We start from the raw sequence: 21539 nt of genomic DNA, 5'->3' as shown, positions 1-21539 counted from the left end.
TGAGGTTGTTCGTGATAAAGAACGCAAAATGTTGGTGCATGTTTGTGTTGTCCGAATGATGCACAATGGGTATAACATGACGGAATACTGTCACCCGAAACTACTTGAAAAATAACCTCCCCTAATGGTAAGGAGCCGACCATAAGGATCACCTGCCGGCAGGCAGACAAGGATAGGTACAGTTCTCCATATCCTTCTTAAAGCTCGATCCACACCTGGGGCTTTTGGATGGGACAGTTTTCTCACCCGTTATGTTCACACTTTTCTTGGGCTTGGAAAAGTCTTCCAGTTCCCGCTGAATGTGTGTTGTTGTGATCTTGTGTGAGTGTGTGGGAAGTTACGGTCCTGTCACTATTGCTCTAGGTTGTTTTGTTGCCAACGACCAAACGAAACAGGGACGTCCGACGTGGGCACCAGTTGCAGCCAAGGTTTACATCATCTCTGTGCCCGCGGACCGTTCTTCTTTCTCCCATCAAAACATCAGTTCCTTCCGCTTCATCAGCCACTTTTGCCCAGCCGGCTGGTTGGTGGTTTGAAGGTGTGAAAAAGGACTCTGTGCGGAACATGACCACCCACCGTTTTCAAAAGCCTTTTGTGGATGGTTTTGGCACGCGGTAAAGGGTGGCTTTTGAAGGAGGGTATGCAGATGGCCAGGACGGTACGGTGATGTCGGTGGGTAAATTGTTGTTTCCATCTCAGCATGAGTTTGCTGGTCCGGTTGCTGACTGGCTGGCTGGTTTTTGGATAAATTATGAGCACCGCAACAAACTATGCTGTAATCCCGTTCCGTGTAATCAGTTTCGGTTTTGCGAGAGCTTATGTTACGGGTTTGGAAGAAATGAGAATTATGCAAAGGGATTTACTTGAGGGTAAAACACACAATCACAAAAAGTCCTCCGAATTTCGAATCGATCATTTTGATTGCCAAGATTTGACTGGATCCGATGGCTTAAATGAGCTATTTTTAAACAAGTGCAAACAAAAGTAATCGAACGAATCTTGTCGAACGATGCTTCTCCCTCAATCAATATATCTTACAACCTCGGACAGCACAACATTTTACCAAAAGAAAGCCGAGAGGAACCGGCAAAACTCCCCCAAGGGACCTGTTAAGAGGCGGAAATAGTTAACGGCGCCGAGACTTGCCATAAATTTTGCAAGTTGCTACAGCAAAAAGCATACAAAAAAAGCGCGAGCCCATTCACAAAGCAACGTCCTTCGTTTAGTTCTATGTATCGCCAAATTTGCCACCAAAGGTTTCGACGGTTGATCGAGGGAAAAAAAAGTGGTCGAAAATGTAGACAAATTAGCAACCGGCTTGTATCGACGGCAAGCGTGGGACTCATTTGAATGATTTACTGGCGCAACAAACAGCGGAAGATACATGGTAGTATGTATTCGTGTCTAGAAAGTTCAATGATTTTACTTCGTTTTGGGAAAGAAAAGGTTCCTTTTGAACCCTTTAACATGGCCACGGAACCAATACTTGTGATGGGATTGTTTGCCAACGGTGTGATTTAAAGATAACGTAATTGTAGTCGGTTTTAAAGCATTGAAGTTGTTGCTGAAGCATTGAACAAGCAAAGGTAATGGTGGGAGATATTTTTATTAAACTCTCATAATATCAACTTTGTCCGGAAAGCCCTCGAGCTATCATTTCAAGGACGATTCCAGCGGTTGATGATTTCTTTTCTTCTCTCGTGTAAAGCTAATAAAGCATAATTTTTAGCGAAGTACATTTCATCGCTCTGTTCCATGAATATCTAGATGACTTTAAGGTATTGTTATTACAATTTCAATGTAATAGATGTCATTCATCGCATCACTTGATTGATTCGAGGAAAAAAGTGGATTTTAAATATAAGTCCTATGAGTGTTTCAGTGGAAATAGAATAAAATTTAAGAATAGAATTTCGGAATATTCATATTTGGTTCAGATGAACTCGTCCATTTGTGTAAAATTAAGGAAAAACCCATCCGGCTCATCAATTTCGCAAGTACCAGGCGTACAAGCCAAATTTAACAGTTCGGAAGGAAAAGAGATTTTTTTTTTAAAGCAAATAATTAAAATATTTTTTTATAAGAAGAGTAGCCCCCCACGCATTTGGTTCCAGGACCAGAAGCAAGCATTAACAACCGTGCCACTCGGATTAAACTTACTCCACTAGTTCCGATTTGGTACCTATTGCTGTTTCTAGTGATCCTCAAGGCTTCACTACCGTTTCCAGCCCGGTTCAGGAATTCAGTCCCCCAGCATCGAAATTCAGTCTGAAGTTTTTGTCGAAAACCACGATAACACCATAGGCCCCCGTCATCCATTGTTCTGGACGTTCAATTTCTGGTCCTGACAAAAATTCTTCTCGTACAGAAGAACCAGACCGGTGCATTATACACATGTTTCTTTTCGAACATTTGTCATCTAGTTATACACACTGTTAGCTTTCGGATTACTTATCGCTTGTGTTAAACACCCTATAAATATTGCATTAGCTACGTTTTCAGCAGTGCAGTGGAGTATAATCCGATTAGTATTAAACGTATCCGATTAGGATTAACCCAATCACGGATTGCATTACAGTACAGTGTTAAAGTTAGCCTGAAACGCAACTCTAATCTTACAAAAGTTTCATAAAAGTATTGAATTATTATCATTTCACATAAAAACAAGTTTGTTGATTCATAAAATATTCCCCTCAAACAATAGTCAGCCACAGCAGCCATACGAACCGCTATACGAAGCGTAAACCAGAATGTTTTTATTCAATTTAAGTGGAGTGGTGTGAAGCAGAGAATAAATTCAATAGAACCTGTATATTTGCTCAATTTCACGATCCATTTCGTAAAAATAGCGCCCTCACAAAATCATCAATGCTTCTAGTATCAGCACCTAGGCACCGTCACAGAAGATGATTCAGTTGACGTATCTGTCGCACAAGTACGTATGAGGTACGCAATATCGACTGCAGTAGTAGTACGGAAAAAAGATATGAATAGCAGATTAGGCGTACCGTACCGTGTGTGAGTGTTGCGTCCTTGGATAATGCGTATCCGAGACTGTGGCTGAGCTTCGAAGAAGTTGAGCTGAGAACACTAGAAACGACCAACAAAAAAAAAATGGAACTGAACAAAATGGCATAACGGCACAGCAACAACCAAACCAAAAAAAAAAAAGCATACGAAAGCACACAAAAGCACAGCCGAGCAGCACACTTATTGGCACAAACAAACAAAGCAAACGATCGAATGTGGTGCTGTATTGTTCTACTTCTTCCCATGTGGAAACCCGTTTCCGGTTGCCGGGTTTTATTGTGCTTCTCTCTTTGGACCTTTTTCTTTTTACGTACTTTTTCCTGTTTTTTAGTCTCCTTTCTGTTGTTAAGTCTTCTTCCAAGAATTCTCTTAAAGTCTGTGTTTCGATTGTTGAGAAGCAAAATATTTAAAAGAAAGTAATAGTTTTGGTGAAAGTAAATTACACTTTAATAATACTTTTGCATTTATAAAACCTAAAAGATAGATCTGATACACAAAAAATAGCATTATCTTTTCGAGATGTTTTAATTATACACCTACTAACAAATCCAACTGTGTGCTCTATAGTGTAGTAGTAATTTAACTTGTAGCAAGTGCACGCGGCACGGCAAACGGTCCACCGTTGGTTTGGGTTTGGCCGACGTTCAGACTAGACCAGTGTGTCGTAATAGTGTTAGTAACGATAGTTATTAACCGGTTGTCCTAATTTTTCGTCCCTTTTCTCGTCCCTTGCCTCCCCACTCATTCCCATCATCACCATTAGCGCGAGAGTAGCGACCACGTGCCAGAGAGCGCAAAACCCCGGCAAACAGACGCAAGTGCAAACGATACGGCAGTAGAGCTTGACTCGTTGACCTCTTTGCCATACCGCCGGGGCAAACGGGTCAGCGACGGGCACAACGGCAAACCGGGAAACGATTGCACAAACACACAAGCACGCGCAGCATATTGAGCTCGGGATTCACATTAAACCAACGGACACGGACTGCAAGATAGAAAACCGTACAGGAAAACACACAACAGAAAAACGAGGAATAATCCAATACCAATCGGTAATCTTTGTCTGACTAGCTAGAGCGAGAGAAGCGAGCTAGAGGGAGAGAGAAAAGCACAAAAAGTAGTTAACTTCCACAAAAAAAAAAAAACAAACAAACAAAAGCACTCCGAAAAGCTCTCCGACGCGAAAAAGGAACCAACAGACCGAAGTTGCAGCGATCACAGGATTTCACTTCACCTGCGTGTGTGCAGCATATCGTTCACATCACAGTGAAACACACATACACTTGCGTGATTTCACACATACAAACACACAAACATAAATTCACAAACGCATCGCGTGAATCTTCCTCAAAATGTCCCGCTCGACGGCATCCAATCAGCAGCGACGGCAACGATCAAGGTAAAGGAAGCTTTTTTTTCATTTATTTTTTGTTTACTACTCTCTTCATATTGTTTTGTTTTTTCCTTGTTTTTAATTTCTTTCGTTTTTATCATTTTTTATGCTCCATTTTGATGTTCTTTTTAATTGTATCTTTTATGTGTTTTATAACATTTTCTTGCTCTTCTTTTTAAGTGTTTCAAGATTTGTGTGGCACTGTATTATGCGTAGTAAAGACTTTTCTTTTTGTACCTTCAAACTTTCCACTTTACAACAAAACCATTTCAAAGCTACTTAATTAAAACCTTTTAACGGCTACTGATTAGAATCGATTAGACGACGATGAGCTGTCGGGGCTCATGTTGCAGGCCATTCTTTCCACAACTTCTATTTGAACCTTTTTTCGGACCTCTCTCGGCGATCAGAAACGATATGCTGAAAATGGTTGCATTTTTTTTACCTTACTTTCCGAGCTTGAGCAAGCGTGGAGCGAGCGTCATCAAACGAAACCGGAGCTACAAGCGACGATGAAAGTAAAGCGCACCAGAAACATCATTAGACGAGCATTTTCTTTCGCTTCCTGCTTCTCAACAGTTTGCGGCCTCACAACTTTGAACGTATTTTTGTGTGGGGAATGTACTTTTGTTCTTTTTTTTCCCTCCGTGCATACAAACTAAAGCGAGTGCTGATCAAATTTCGACCTCGTCTGGATAACAGTTTAGCGGTTTTTCGGATAAAAAACCATCCCCTCGGATACAAAAACCCAGCACAGGAAATGGGAGAAAAAGTCCACCGAGTCGCAATGAAACGCCAAACATTCGAATCGAGTCCATCCTGAAAGCAACCCAACTGAGCCATCGTCGTAGTTCCACTTTCCAGCGGAACACACACACACACACACACACACACACACACACACACACACACACACACACCATTTTCACTTCACCGGATATCGATTTCGATCGAAGCCTCTTCACGGGAGTTAAACTTTCACTTTAAGCTAAAGCCTCTCGTGTCTCGTGCATCGGGAGCAGTCGATCGATGGTTCGATGCTTTTGGATGTCCGTTCATCCATCCGAGGACCGCTTCCGGTTCATCGGATATTTTGCACGACGCCACCGGAACATGGGCGGGTCAAAAGCACAGCAGGTTGAATGCCGATGTACCACGTCCTCCGTACTGTCCATTGACGATTTCTTTTTTTTTTTTTTTTTGCTCCACAAGACACAGTAATGGAGGGCCCGAACGTTCCACGGTAATAATATTATTGTATCATTTTTCAACTCAAACAAGCGCAAGGGCGTCCGGACGGTTCGAGTGCCATACATACACACACACACACGCGCGTATACAGTCCTTCTCTTTTGACGTTGCTTTCCTTGCGTAAACAAATTCTTCCTTTTTTTACTTTCTTTCCCCTTACTCATTGGCTGGTTTCCCTTCCTCCATTCGGTTAGTGGCGATTTTCCGGCCATGTTTCTTTCCCAAACCTCACTACGCGTTGTTGTGACGCCGTATATGATGCAGCTCAGTTCGATCGGTTTGCCGGTGGACGGACCAGTGGGCCTCACTGGTTTATTGAGATTGGGAGGAACAAAAACGGAATAGCATTTACTAATGAATTGCAGGAATCGATAGTAAAGGTGCACAAAAAAAGCGTTTGCTCTAGATAAATAATAACAAGTGAGAGGAAGATAGAGCCAAAACAAAAGTGAGCAAAATATAGAAAGAAAACGAATTCGAAGGTTGAGGTTCGCTGAAACGCGGCGCATATGTTGTGATGATGTTTGTTTATGGGTGTTTTTTGTTAGTTCTTTAGTACCAATACGATTTCAATATGGGACTATTCAACAAGAAAAACAAACACTCTAGCAGAGGAGAGAAGCGAAGCGTGTGTTTATTTGTTTGCTTCTAGCGTGATGAACATGATCGATCGATACGTGTGGTGTAACACCTTGCTCATCTTATTGCTGAAGAGATTGGTATGTTTCCCTTTTCTGTTATTTTGTTTGTCATACGGAAGTAGTTAGTATACATTATTTGAACAGCTTCAAACTATAAAAAAGTGATGGTTATTCATTTTATTTAAAATTACAATTAAAATTCTTATTGAATTGTCGTGATGTGATTTGAACCTCGACCCTACCGCGTGACGGCTCATATTACCTACATTTACGAGTTCATAGCAAAAATAAAGTGTTAGGGCCGCGGGTCACGGGCTAAATGTTCTACTTTGTGTTGTTCCGTGTAGCTATCTTGCCTGTCATTGGTCAGGTTTTCTTGAAGCGATCTTAAAGCGAGAAATTTTTTCAATCACTCATGAGAGAGAGCTTTTAATGTTTAGCTTTCAAATCTTCCGTGACCCGGGACCTTTACAATCTCAAGTAATGAGCTGTGAGATGCTAGATGATAGTTCCATTTCCATTTACATTTATCTACATCCATCCCATAAGATCTTTCACACCTTAAATTTACGATCGATATTTCACTCGCCATGCTTAGTTAAGAACTGCTTCACACAAATCTCCTCTCTTCTGCAGTTTCTAGACGACCTTTTTCCAGTGTGAGCTCACCACCAAAATCATGGTGATTGTGTAATCTGCTTACCTTTACCAACTCCTACGTATCCTATCGTATCACGTCTCCCGTAAGTCAAAGAGTCGAAAGAGAGCATCACAAAATGCTAGAATTAATTGATAGGTAGAGCTTTCCCATATGACTCGCTCGTCGATACTCTCGCCCAGTCGCCTCGATAAGAACCTACGATGGCCTGGTTTGGCGCGTGGAACTTTATTTCCTCGCTGACTGGCGAGACTTACCTGGAATTACGAAATTAAGCTGCCAGCTTCAGCGGTTGAGTTTTATGGTTTGGTACGCCGAAGGTACGCCTCCATCGTGAATCTTACATTCACCTTGGTATGCTTATGACAAAAATGAGTCACACACACATACGCTCGTTCAAACACACCCGGAAGATGGTGTCATATAGCGTCGTTGGCAAGCTTTTGCTTCTTGCTGACTAGCGTTGCCTTCAAATTATCATCTTTATCCGTCTTCATTATTCATACCAAAGGGTACGGGGTACGATGCAGAATCGGTTGCTTTCTTCGATCTTACAAGGTTCATCCTTAGCCACGGTAAACTTGTGCAGTATGCTGTTCGATGCAGCAACACACACACACACCGGGGTCGAAACCACCATTATTTCATATCGATCGTAATTTAATATTTTCACTCGTGAAGATTGGAAAAGTTTGATGCTTGTGTCGGTACTCGGTAGGAGTGCGTGTGTTTCCCCCGTTTTTTTGTTTGTTTTCATTTCATGCTTTACCTCCATACCGTGCTTCGTTTAAGCGTTGGGTTGCCGCTTCCAGCACACCAAGGAATAGAGGGAGAAAACATTTCCAACAGTTTTGTCTTTTGTTTTACTACAAGGTTTCTCTTTGCTCACCTCTTCTTTTCTAGGCTATAATACCGAGAATGGCATTGTTTTTATACGACAATGTTTTCCCTTTAGCTTCAACCTCTAAACACTCACCTGGCACGCCTCTTGCAAAATGTGGTCTCGTTCTTACAGCAGCCCATATACGAGGCAAGGCATCCCCGTTGCAAGGACCTTAAGTGCTTCACGCAAACTGCGGATCGCGCGGAACGTCTTAACGGGCTGCCCGTCCTGGTTCGCGTCACCAAAGCCCACAATGTGTGTGTGTGTGAGTGTATGTGTCAGTAATGGAAAATTGCGTCTTTCCCCCAGGTGTAGCCTGGGGCGATGAAAACGCGACAATACTTTACGAGCGCACCGAGCGCATAACGCTGTGACCAGCTCGGCCGATGGGCTACGGTCGTTCGCAGCTTCCCAGCTGGCACCGGCCAGGATATAGTAATCGGTGTGGCACAGTGGCACAATGCGGAATACAATTCATTGGCACCCTGGGGTTGGAGACGTTTTGAAGATTCAACCTGAGACCTTGAAAATGTGCAGAAACAGAAACGGAGACACACCGTGCACAGGTGGAATAAACAGTCCTAAGTGCTTCTTCCGCCAGCATGTGCTTTAAGTGGCCACTGAACGTAGTAAAGAACAATATTTTTATAGTTACCGAGAGCGAGTAGTTCCAATGTCCCCTTGGAGACCGATACAGCACACAACGCTTGGTGCTTCGCAAATCAAAGAAATACCCAAATTTAACTTGATTTGTTTTCAAACGCTCCGTTGGAATGGGCAAAAAGGTTCCCGAGCAGATCCTTGTGGGATTCCTTTTATTTCCCTCCACCAAGAGCAGCACAACACAATCCCAATATCAATCAAAGCTTTTCACTCTGTGCAACTGAGAGCTTGTTTTTACTGTCTGTCTGCCAGGGATTCTGTTATTCCGGAAAACCCCATATTATGTGTTGTCCATAAAAGCTTTGCCTAGCATCAAATTGCATACCATTTGCAAGGAGGACGTGCGGCAGTATGCCCTGTATATGCCTTCGGCTCTGTTTTGTGTCCTTGGTTGTTGTTTTCGATTTTGCCTCGCGGATATAAGCATGCATAGCCCCATTAGCATGGGATGGGCAACGATGATGATGGTCTTAAGACGATGAGGTCGTCTGCACCAGCGTCACAGTCTTATGTTGCGCTAACGTATGGGGCTTTATAGTTTGACGCAAAACAACAACAAGCTCCTTTACCGGAGGTTTCGTGCATGATAGCACTTGAAATATGTTTCTTATGCCGATGTCGTCCAATACAGCGCCAGCGTATGAGCGCGGGCGTACTAAAGGAACTGTCTCGCATCGCATGCAACAACGACCACGCAAATCAAAACACACTAGTCGGCAGCGCGGAGGAGTGGACTCAATTTGCATGTGGTATTTGGTGTATTATGATGCTACCGCTAGGAAACGATAACCTTCGGATGTAGGAGACGGTTTTTTGTGAAGGTGACGGGGGATGAAAATTTATAAAAGGTACATTGGCAACGATGGTAGGCTCTTCGAGGGAGCCTACACATAGGAGAGTGTCTATTTGGTGTCTCAAGTATCAAATAATGTGGCTTGAGGCTGGTCGTTCTTCCATTATCAACTAGAAGTAAGATCTAGTTTGGGCTCGATTTGTCCTTCTTTGCTTAATCCGTATTTTTTAGGCTAACTGACCTTTATGAACGAGCAGCAAGCTGAACGGTAAGTCACTTACAAAACGCTAATGCAACGGATTGCCTAAGAAAAGGCGCGAACAATATGATTGAAACGCACAGTATTCATCATAAAGTGACATTTAATGAACCTCAGACGACTGAAAACATGAGCATCAACTCAACAACAACCGAGCACACTGTCGTATTGTGATTTTATAGCTCAATTCACTCACTTTCTTGTTTACTGCACACGCCTGCCGATTTTACCGGCAAAAGCAAATGGTGGCAATAAACATTTAAATGAGTTCTATTTTTTCCCCCTTTAAATTACTTTCACTTTCCCCAGAACAACCTCGCTGTGGCGACGTTACAGGGGCACAGATTTATTTTAAGCTTTTCATCAGCTCGCAAAAAGCGAAGCAGGGAAAGAATCGCAGCTTTCTCTGTCTAGATTAGACTGGTTCAAGTTCTATGACGCATTGCCCATCGCACGCATTGCCAGATGTTATCCCCGGGTTCATTTATATCCCCGATGAAATCCCTTGCAAACAAACGTTCCAAAATGTTGGGGCTGGTAGGAAGGCTGGTTGCAGGTACTTTGTCATTTTCATCCCGCTCATCAGTGACAACGGTGAGAACATTACCTCAAGACGACGTTGTGGGGCCTGCTTTTTTTTTTCTCTAGCGCCCGTAAATCATTGCCATTCCAAGTTTTCCGTTTTGGATAGGAACGAACACTGACACCGGGTTTGGGATAAAAAATTGTACCTCATTACTTGGTTTTCGGTGGTGGAGTAAATAGTGATAAACTTATCATATTCATCCAGGGCTTGTGTGTGTGTGTGAGCTTTCGATGATATGACGCACCATTGAAAGCTTACCTTTATACTCTTGGGATCGATTGTTGTAACACAAGAGGACGTGTAGTGAGTAATCGATAATCGGTAAGAGTTGGTCTGATTAAGCTATTGTTGGAAGCCGGAGGTCACCAATCAAACTAGCTCCAATAATCTGGACATACACAAATCGGCGAAATCGCAAGATGAACGAAAAGATTGAGCCTCTCCAAGTCTTGCAAAGTGGGTTTAGTGCGGAGCAGAAACCAGAAACAATAATACAGTTCTCGGGAACAGTTCTGTTGTTTGAGTACGCGGCGCAAAACAAACTGTTCCCGATGGGGTTCACCCCATTACAGCGTGAGCGAAAAACACACACACATACACACACACACTCGGATTTAATCGACGAGGCGTTGAGGTTGATAGCGTTCGGTACGTGTCTGCGGAGTAATCCACTTATTTAGAAAGATATTTCGGCACTCTAACTGGCAAAAGTTGTTTGTTGCTTTGGCTCGTGACATTCGTCGGGTAGCGAAGATCTGGCACCGGGAAGAAGTATCTAGTTGTCAACCCCTGGTTCCAAAAAGCTCCTTCCTCTCTCTCTCTCTCTGTCTCTTTCTATTTCTCGACAACTGCCGATCCCTCTTGGGAGGAATAGCACCAGCACTGAATGAAAATGTCTACAATCAATAACAAAATCCCACACCAACGGCATAAGCCGCCGCTTCTATACGCCGCGGATGGGTTGGTTGGTTGAATGTTGTTTATCTTTCTGCCGATTCTTTTGTGGCACGTGGATTGTCACGAACCGGGTGACAGACACACAAACATACACACAGACCATCGAGAAATCCTCGTGACGCCTTCGAGTAGGATTAGACTAGTACCCAAGCCCCGTCCAAAACTTTCCCTCATTGACCGATGATAATGTGGTCCAGGCGAGTTTTTGGAGCGCTGGAAAGGTAGGCATTCCTAAACCCGGCTTCTTGAAGGTTTGGATCTATGTTTACACTTCCGCCGCGCGTACAGGGACGCCTGTCCGTTCTATCTCCCGGGAAAACGCCAAAAGCTTAATAAAAGGTAACGTTAATATAAGCACGTTACGTAGGAAACGGCGCTGTTTTGCTTTTTGGGGGTTAGTGTTCCGAAGCAGGGGGAAGCAAGCGAACGAATGGACACAAAAGAATGACGCTCTTTTCTTCGATTTTGCTCTATAAATCGGTTTCCCCAAAATTCCCACCGGAAAAGTGCCGGGTGCTTTCACGTGGCAGGTTTGAGGTTTCACCTCACGTAACACATTTCATTCGTTTACTCTTCACTTTCTGCGGGGGTCGCAATCCGGGATGGAGTCTGCGACACGGAAAGAGGCCTCTTGTCGTCACCGCCTAGCTCTAGCGTCACAGAAAAACTCCCTTTTAAGGGGGGAGGGGGGGGGATTTGTGTGAGCAGCCCAATCTTAGAACTCCAATCCAACCAGGTTCAACCGATGCCTGACCTGTCGACCACGGGCAAAATGAATGTTACATTTGGGGTCTATTTAGTTAAGGAGTCATCAGTGAGACGGGCAAGCTAATATCCTGTGCAGGATTTTGAAGAAACCTGCGGCTGGAGTGCACGATGGTCTCCAGCGATTAGGTCAGCACCGGCTACTCCACCGGAAACCATTTTCTAGTCTCTCTCCCTGCTCGCTAGGCACGATGTTTGCAGGACACTCGAGGGACGCCCACATACGCTCGAGAGAGGCTAAAACCACTCGGCCGAACCAATGTGTGCTGGTGAAGGTTGTTTCATTTCCGCATTCCAGAAAATGCTCTTTTAACATTTAAACAGGCTCCAACATGGCAACATAAAACCGTGTGGTTGATTGCTTTGCGGTTTATGGATGGATGGAAGGTTTTGGTTCGTCAATCATTCATCGATGGAAGTGAACCCCTGCCACACGAACACGACCAAGTCAACTGAGTTTTCCCGTGTCAGGATTCGTTCAGGATTCGGACGACCTTTGGTTTGGTTCTCGAACCGAGGTTGGGGACTATTATATTTAACTCAGCATGTTTTAAGCGCTTCGTTTAACCATTTTCGATAAGCAATAGCATCGTTCGTAAGATCTTTATTTAATAACAATGGTTACTGAATGTTCAACAAGCCAAGAACACGTACACTTACAGAAGGCGCCTCTGCAGCAGCACACACTTCAATTGCAATTTATCTTCCAGAAATCGTGAGAAATCACTGCAGCTGCTTTACTTCGGCAATGTTGCATGTTGCTTCGCATTATAATTATTATAATACAGCGCTTTTGATAGCTTCTAACTAGCCCATCGGTGGTGAGCTGCTTCTGACGTTCGGTGCATGGTTTATGGTACGCTAGGAAGAAGGCGTACGTAAAGTCAAACGTACTTTACATGACTTTTTGCTGGGCTCATTTCTAGCAAAGCTTTCTTGGAACCAACGCACAATGGGTGAACGTTAATGTTTTGGATATAATTTAGTTTTTCAATAAATTAATTTCATTTCATGAGAATTATAGCTGCTAGAACTGGGAGTCCAGCATTCGAAATCTTATATATTCAGAATTTCTTTACAATTTTTCTGAGAGAATTCTTAGTCAATGTATCCTTCCTAGAAACTTGTAGTTCTCATCAAAGGCTTAGTTTGGAGTTCTTGTTGGTGGCCTCCAGAAACTTTAATGATTTTCTGTGTTTTTTTTACAGTCATTGTGTTACAGTGTCTCTGAAGTAAATGGCAGAAATCTTAACGAATTTGTTAAGGATAAGTCACAAAGATTTTCTACAATAACATCTAATATTCCCTGTTGTACCATTGTGGAATGACTTCTTCTAAATTCCCTTCTGCTAGTAAGCATTGCATACATTTACTAAGGAAAGATATTCTTACGGCGAGGAGTTTGATTTCTGTTTTCCCTGACCGGTGATCAAGGCTAGAAGAAGCCTTCTCAGGCTCGGCTTGCTCTATATCAGCGCTTTGAACTACGGTGTAATGAAAATTTATTATCTTTATCTTGCAGATGCTATCCATTGCTCTAGCAACAATCGCTAAACCGTTGTGCTTGGGAAGGCGCCGGATTTGCACTACCTTCAATCGGTTCCTTCGCTTTACTCGGTGTAGCAAAAAAAAAAAGTAGGAAATCGTAACAACATGTGAGCCGGTAGAAACATCACACCAAACTCCTTTGCTCACGTGAAAGGTACAAGCACACCCACACACACACACGTTACGGATTTGTGCCAATGGTTAGAGCATGGCACTCACGCTCCCACGTGCACTTACCTCGCTTAGTGCACGGGTGTACCACACGCTTGTGGGGTTTGTTGGGTGCTTACGGAAGACACAAATCTTGATGTGCTGGTTATACGTACGTACATACCCGTTACCATAAAGAAGCGACGATGAACAAGCAGTACGAAAAGCCAACGATCCAAAAGTGCGGTTTTCGCTGAAACCGCAACACGACGATGGTATTTTGCTGATGTAACGGCGATGCACACACACCCCAGGTTAAACAAAACGAAGCGTTTGAGTAGCTTGAATATTGGATTTGTGATGGAACGAATCGATTCAAAGTTGAGATTAAAAATAGTCGAAACTATAGCAAAACGAGCATCAAGACATGTAATGTTGACGTTCATGGCGATGAGTAATTTTACTTGAAAAACAAATCCATCGTTTCAGTCGTAGGTTGATTTGTATGGAAATGATTCTAGCCGCCAAAATTCAGCTTTTAGATACACCTTCCCGAAATTACACTCTTTCCAAACCCCAATAAATTCCTGCTCAATCCTTTCAAGTACAAATACTGGCTTTTTTGTTGTTGTTGCTCTTCCGGTTCATAAATTGCAACCGTGAAAGGAAAAACGAGGGAATGCTTGTTTCATCAAGAGTAAGTAAACCCTCTCGCACAACAGGGCGAGGTTATGGGTCAGATAAAATTCACCCCAATTGGATTATGCTAAGCGAAGGAAGGGAAAGACTGAGCTGACCGAGAAGATTGGCCCAGTTCGGCCCAAACCATTGTCGGTGATAACCACATTAACTAACTCGTTTATTGTAATGCTCAGCGGTGTGTATATATATATAGAGAGAGAGATAGAGAGAGAGGAGTACGAACGAGTTGCTGCCCACTCGTTGATGTAGTTATTGTTATTAAGATCATACTCTTCGGGACTTCGGTACTGTATGGTTTGTTACGGCTGGAAGCTAACATAGTTTGGGTTAGGGGGCTCAACAATCCCAACCACACGGTGATTAAATTCGTACGTGGATTTGTGAGAAGCTTCTTGAGCTACGAAATTCTCGGTATCCAAAAATCTTTCTCAACATTTCTTTGGCTTCAGCTCTAACTCACAGCGTTTCAATTTGTGCAAACGATAGCCAAACGTTCCCTTGATGCGAAAAAATGCAAACGATGGATGTCATAATGTTGTCGGGCGTGATTTTGGAGCCCACCCGAAATGATGCGGTAATAGGCATTTACTGACGTACGGCTGACGTACGAATGTGATATTGTGACATTCTCGCTCCTGGCAGACGCTCGGTGACAATCGGAACGACAGCCGACAAGCCGTGGATGCTAATGGTACTGACTTCACATCCACTGTCTTCGCAACGAACGTACGTGTTCAAAGGGACAGCCCTCTGTGTGAAAGCAAAAGTAACAGGACGCCCCAAAATTAGCCAAACACATACACACACACACGCAGAGAGCATCAGAACGAAGACTTATGCCGGTTTCACATCCGGTGAGCCGTATCGTAAGGACGTTTACACTCTGGCACTGGCTCTACCCCAGCAACATTGGCAAACATTATTCTGTCTCAGCGTTGCCGTTTTTGTGCCTGTCAGTTCTGTTCCTGCCGGCCTCGGCCGGATATGTCGCAGAGTTACACCGACACATACAGATAGAGCGGTGCAAAAGTCACTGTCAGCGTTGTCTCACGGGACTGAGTGGCAAACGCGATCAGGAAAAGTCAAGAACAAATCTCCACCACCCGCAGCAAATCAACACCGGGATAGATGGCCGCCCGTTTCCATGGACCAAGAAGACTGTTCATGACGAACGGGTCCAAATTTAGCCGGATGAATTTATTCATTCAACGGCAGAGCACATGTGAGCCACGCTGGCTAAGATTCGAAGCACTGCCAGAATAAATATAAATAAACAAGCGGACAGAAAGATAGCATAAGCGAAACGGCAAGGAGTATAATCACACAAATGAGGACTTACCCAGCGACTGGACAAAAAGCTGTCCACCCCCACCCGCTTACGAGTGTACATTTGATCATCGTGTGGAAGCCATCCTGCCTGGGGGGAGCTTTCCTTTATGCTTGGATTGGGATAAAAATCATGACAAAGCTGCTTGAAGTGCTTTGAACTGCATAAATAGTAATGTCACGAGGGGAGATACTGACTGGGATATCTTAACCGAAAATCTGACTGGGAAGATTCTCCTATTCTTCAAGATCTCTTTAATGTTCTGCACATCCGTTTTTGATCAGCTTTTAAAATCAATATGAACTAAAAAGCTAACCAGTGAGCTTGCAACTTTCTTTCGTGTGTGTGTGTGTGTGCCTTTATGGGTACCACTTCAAACGATTTTGTGGCAAATATCTGGCAGTGGCAAAACGATAATTTGAGTCATCGAGCCTCGCGGCCTATTTCGGCTTCTGTTGCAAATGACAGATCCACTAATTAACTTGTTCTCTTCTCCCTGTTTACAGTGCTGGGTTGGAGGCTTTGTAGTGCATCAGTAGTACATAACAGTGTTGCACAAATCATTATTTATGTGCCATTCGTAAACCTAAACCTGTGGTAGTGGGCGTTTCAGGCGATGCGACAAACTAATCTGTTGCAGTTGCCGGAACGGTTTCGTCGTCGTCAACTGATATTTATCATATTTGTTGACAAACAAACCAATCCACCATACGGCCGTGCGCTAAACTTGACTGTAAATTGAGACAACAAACCATCGGTTTTGCACTGTGGACTCGGTATGTTGCTCACGCTGTGATAATTTTGTTCAAATAAACTTACTCAGTAATTAATGTATATCTGCAAGCCAGCACTACCGATGTTTGATATTTACCAATCGACGACCATCAAGTGAAATGGTTGAACAAATTGCAATTAAATATTTTACTATAGAGTCTTTACCACCCGGCCAACGGCGAGGCGCATCCCTTTTGAGTCGGTTTTATCCCTCATCGACGTCATCGGCAACTGATAATTATCGTTTTCATCGAATCATGACGTTCAGGGGTCGTGATTTTTGTTTTGAAAATGGCACAAGTTTCTCATTTCCTTTTAACACCATTTCCATAGCAATCTAGCGGGAGATGGTCGGAAAAAGGGACAGAAAGGTGAAACGGAGCAGAGAAGTACTTCCTGTGCGTCATTATTGCATCATTAACCATTGCCATCGATACTACTCTACACGATCATCACACCATCATCAATGTCGTCTGTCTGCTTGATCATAATCAACACGGAGTTATCTCTGTCATGGAACTGAAGTCGTCGGAACGTCAAGAGCAACAAAAAAGCGAAGGAAGGACTCGATGATAATTTTACCCAATTTTCCATTCGTCATGGTTGACATAGTTGGTGCGCTGCTGTGTTCCGATGGCGAACGTGGAATGTTCAACTTCGCACAAACACATATGTTCTGCATCACACGGAAATTGTGTGAGGCTGTGAGGATACGGTAAAAAAGGGAACGTCACAAGAAATACCACTCAACATTTAGAGTTTTTGCTCGATTCATCCTTCCACGGGTAGACATTTCTCATTCTCGAGACCCGGGAGCTTGGAAAAATGTCGCTATGAGTGATGAAGGTGCACGAAATGATCGATGGAAAACGGTACAACGAGTACGACGTCCAGAAGACGTCAGCAAAAACCACAACAAGACATATTTAGTAGGTACGAAAATCGACTCACTGCGGGTTAGGTGGGTGACATCCACCACCTTCACCATCACCCACCCGGCCTGGGTCGATTTTGAGTGATGGAGGCTTGACTTGAGTTTTAACGACAATGAACACAACATTCCTCAACCGCAAACGGAAACGGAAATGCAAAAAGGACGAAGGTCATACATATGACGATTCGTTTCATCGTGTCCTGATCGTCCTGGAGTGTGGCTAATAATAGCGACTAGAGTGCTATTTTTAGCGCGTCTTCATAGCATCCTCGTCAGCGTGAATTGATACCGTCCATGTGAAGCAATGTTGAAGATCGCTCTACGACTCGGATGATTATAAGTTTTTCCAGGGAAAATGAGCCTCACTTGGTGGACCTGTGATACAGAGGGGCGTGAGTAGTGTGCAGGGAAAAAAGAGGAAGCTTTCATTTGCTCTTTTCCCCCAGCGAGCTTTACAGAAACCTGTAGTGTGGATGGGACAAAAAAAAAGGCATGGAAACTGGACCAATCGGAGGGTAAAAACGAAAGGCAAATCGAAGAAGCTTACCCGTATTGGAGCTATTTTTAGAACCCACCGAAAACCCAATTCAAAGTTTTTGCTGCCTGTTTGCTTGCTCGCTTACATGCTCAGCGGATTATTTGTTTTCGTGTGTTTGAAAAGCGCGAACTCTCTTGGGCAGAGCGCTGGCAGGGATCTGGCGCACATCACCTTTTGGGAGCTTTTTTTTATTTTGTTTTGTATGGAAAAATTACTAGACGCTTATTTTTCGTATCGATGAGCCGGCATGAAGCACTTGCCGGTATTCTCCTATCACCAATCCCACCCAGACGCCGTAACAATGTTTGGTTTAATGAGTGTGTATGAGTGTGTAGAGGAGGTTTTTTTCCTGTCGTGGGCTCCTTTGTTGCTTTGCATAGTCGTAATTGTGATTTTAAGAGGTTATAAATAGCTCGCAACGTGTTTTATTGAATTGGGATTGATTCCATTTGCACACAGTTATTCAATTTTTCTCTTCAACCACCACCGTCCGACGAGCCTTGGTGTTATTGCCTAGCACGTAGCGTATGCTACGGATTGCTGCTTGTTTTCTATTTGCCACCATGAGTTTTTATGGTTTTAGGTTTTATTACCACACGCACACGCTTGCTTTACACTGCTCTAGTAGTAGCTGGCGTTATAAGATTGGTTGGGTGTACCAACAAGTCTTCGTTGTATTTTAAAATGTTTATATTTTTCAAGGGATGTAAACTCGAAAAGATAAAATTAATATTGCTTGAAATAATTATTTGCATTTCCGTTTTATTCTTTAAAAACCCCTGTACCACAGGATCGTGGTGCTTTTGTTATTACTCTTCAAACCATTTTCTTTTTTTTTTACTCCTTTGGAGTCAATAGTACACACAAAGAAGAAGCAAAAAAACCTTCCTCAACATGTTTCCTTTTTGGTGGTTTTGACTGAGAACCTCGCATCAACTCGGCTGCTTGTTGCTGCTCACCAGTCAAAAGGTGGTTACGCACGAGTGAAGTGGAAGCAAAGTCATAGTCAAAATTATACCTTTGAAACCTTTCCCAGCAACCACCACAGGGCGGGTAAGCCCGTGCTCGTGCTCGTCACGAACATTAGCGGAAAAATGTCCGGAAAATTGGAGGCAAACTCACCTGTTCCCGACATTTCATGGTGGCTTTTTTTTTGTTCCTTTTTTGCGTTTCAATGAGTTTTCGGTGTTACTTGCCTCACTTACCCAGCGCACTCACTAGGGTATGGTGGATAAAATTCAAATTATACAAATTAATGCCACAAGATGTTGTTGAGCAGGATGAGCGTTGAGCTAGGGAGATAAAATCAAGGTGCATGGGAGAGGAATCGAATTTGCGTTTTCGACAGCAGGAAGCTAAAATTGAAATGAGGTGAAAGCATTACAGTTTTTGTAACGATTGAAATGATAAGAAAATTTTCCGGAGCGGAGCTTTCTGGGTTTCTGTGCATAATCATTTCGTTCTAGGAAATGGTTATTTGTGACAGCTTTTCATAATATACACAACAATGAAAGTGTATTTATTTCTATTTTTGTTATAATTTTCTCGTAATTCTATTTTCGAGTGAACTTTGACAAATAGATATGTCTAATTTTGTGCCAAAGAGTTTGAACATAGAAATTGTCAAACTCTATTAAAATAATTGCATGTTGTTGTATCATTTCTCAAAAAGATTTTAAATTTTTGTTGACGAATGACAAATTTTAATTTTTAAAGGTGCTAAACCACATGCAGCTTACGTATTTAAAACTCAACTTAACCAATGTCAGCCGTCGTCTTCCGCCAAAGTTACTTTCACACGCAAAAAACAAAAAAAGGGGGAAAAGTTTCCACATCCACGACACCTAACAGGGATACGTTGCCTAATTAATCATGCAGTACAAGCAGTATGGCAACTTTAATTCCCGTCGCTTTCAGCGCATGAGTAAATTAGGAAAACTCTCATCACCATACTACCATTTGCCTTGAATGCTTCACTTAGCTTTCCGCTTTACTGCGTTCTCGGAGAAAGTTCCCGAGCAATACAGGCCGAGCCGACACCACCAACCAGGCGTCTCCATCTTACACTCCGCGCAAAGCACAAGCTACCAGGCGTCTCCATCGCATGCTGAGAGCATAACCTACTAGGCGTCTCCACCGCAAAATAACCGTTTCCCGCAGAGACGTCACAATGCCCTTCCCAGCGGAAATCGGTAAAGGCAAACGAGAGTGAGAGTAGGAAATGATAAAAGAAAAAGTAAAATAAATTCCGCCCTACACCCCCCCCCCCGCCCTCTCCCACACACACACACACACACACACGTCATCCCGGGCCATACTTGAACAGGGGGGGGGGGGGGGAGTGCTTTATCGCAAAGAAAAGCAGTGGATATTAATCTGCTCCCATTGTTTAACCTTTAACGATTGTTTTTGTTTGCCATGTTGTGTTTGAAGCTGTTCACTGTAGGGTAGGGTTTTGTTCACCCGACCAGAATGACCGATCCCGTTTGACCTGGCTCGGAGATGAAATGTTGAGTCCGACGAATTAACGTAACATGACGCCAATGAACTCCATTTATATTCCTTGCTGTAAAATGAGTCTGTTTTTGTTTAAACTCAGTCAAACACAAATGAATGATGAAGGACAACAACTACAAAGAAAGAAGCCCAAACGTAAGGGTGCAATAGTCCATCCATCCCTTAAACGGAACTCCTTACTGGGTCTTCCTTCCATTTTCTTGGTTGAGGACGGAAAATGACAAACCTTTGTTCGTCTTGCACATAAAATGGAGCATAAAATGAACAACATTCAACAAGGCGCTCTTGTAGTAGAGGTTGAGCAATGATGTATGGGAAGTTATTGGTGCAAAATAATGACAGACATCAATCGACACGATAGGGCGGTACGAACCGTAAGAACGGATGGATCGAGGTGACTGACTGCTCGGTATCGTTTCTTTTATCTTTTGTGCTACTTTCAAAACCACTCAGATGAAATGATTAAATCTGGTGAAATAAACAAAAAACAAACAGGGTTGTACGTACTGATGCTTTGGTTTACTGTTTTTGTCTTTGCTACTTTTGCTTTTTTTCTAGCAGTTCTAAATTAAAAAAAGGTTGAATTTGCTTTTTTAAGCACATTTTGCAGCTTCTTCATCTCAATATTGATCCCTGCCGATTTCTCTTGAGCTATCGATTTATTTTGTATCGAAAAATCAACGCCCCTTAGCCGATCCCATGTCAGAGGTCAAATAAAAAATGACCTTACCTTTAAATTCGCTAGAAGAGTCGAGACGCGTAAATCCAAGGCAAAGCGCAAGAGTACACATTCGATCGAGAAGAGTCTAAACAAGTCGAACCCGATTCTGAAATGAAAACTGGAGAGAGGTGACAATCTTGAAATTGGGATAAAATGAGCCCCATCGGGAGCCATAATGATTTTTCCGATCTCATCGCTTTTTGCCTCTAAGGAACCAAAAACTTAACCCCAAACATAACGAAAAAGCATCAACGAAAGGTAGAAACGTCTACTACAAATACGCTCCCGTGCGTCATTTTGCTTTTGCGTATGAAGCAAGCCGGCGCGTAGAAGGAAAGGAAAACATAGGGAAAACAATAAAATCGCTTCAAAATATCAAACTACAGACCTACAAAGCGGGCCGACGGAATGGGTTTGCGAGAGGAGAGTGAGGCGTGTAAAATGTGACC

The 21539-nt window shown here is 43.1% G+C and overlaps 3 protein-coding genes across 3 annotated transcripts in view; all 3 read left to right on the top strand.

The window, feature by feature from the left end:
• LOC126565646 (uncharacterized) overlaps positions 1 to 21539 on the top strand; it is a 184829-nt gene that overhangs the window by 82710 nt on the left and 80580 nt on the right. The window lies entirely within an intron of this gene.
• Positions 1 to 21539, top strand: part of LOC126565557 (CCHC-type zinc finger nucleic acid binding protein) — a 132548-nt gene that overhangs the window by 39687 nt on the left and 71322 nt on the right. The window lies entirely within an intron of this gene.
• Positions 4382 to 21539, top strand: part of LOC126564243 (receptor-type tyrosine-protein phosphatase mu) — a 72473-nt gene continuing 55315 nt past the window's right edge. Inside the window, exon 1 of the mRNA XM_050221232.1 lies at positions 4382 to 4429. Coding sequence (XP_050077189.1) covers positions 4383 to 4429 — 47 coding nt within the window. The 5' untranslated portion in view covers position 4382. The remainder of the gene's footprint in view (positions 4430 to 21539) is intronic.

The sequence above is a fragment of the Anopheles maculipalpis genome, chromosome 3RL, assembly GCF_943734695.1.
Source record: "Anopheles maculipalpis chromosome 3RL, idAnoMacuDA_375_x, whole genome shotgun sequence".
NCBI classification, from domain to species: Eukaryota; Metazoa; Arthropoda; class Insecta; order Diptera; family Culicidae; genus Anopheles; species Anopheles maculipalpis.
Note: the sequence above shows the minus strand (reverse complement) of the source record. Positions and strands in the feature narration are given on the sequence as shown.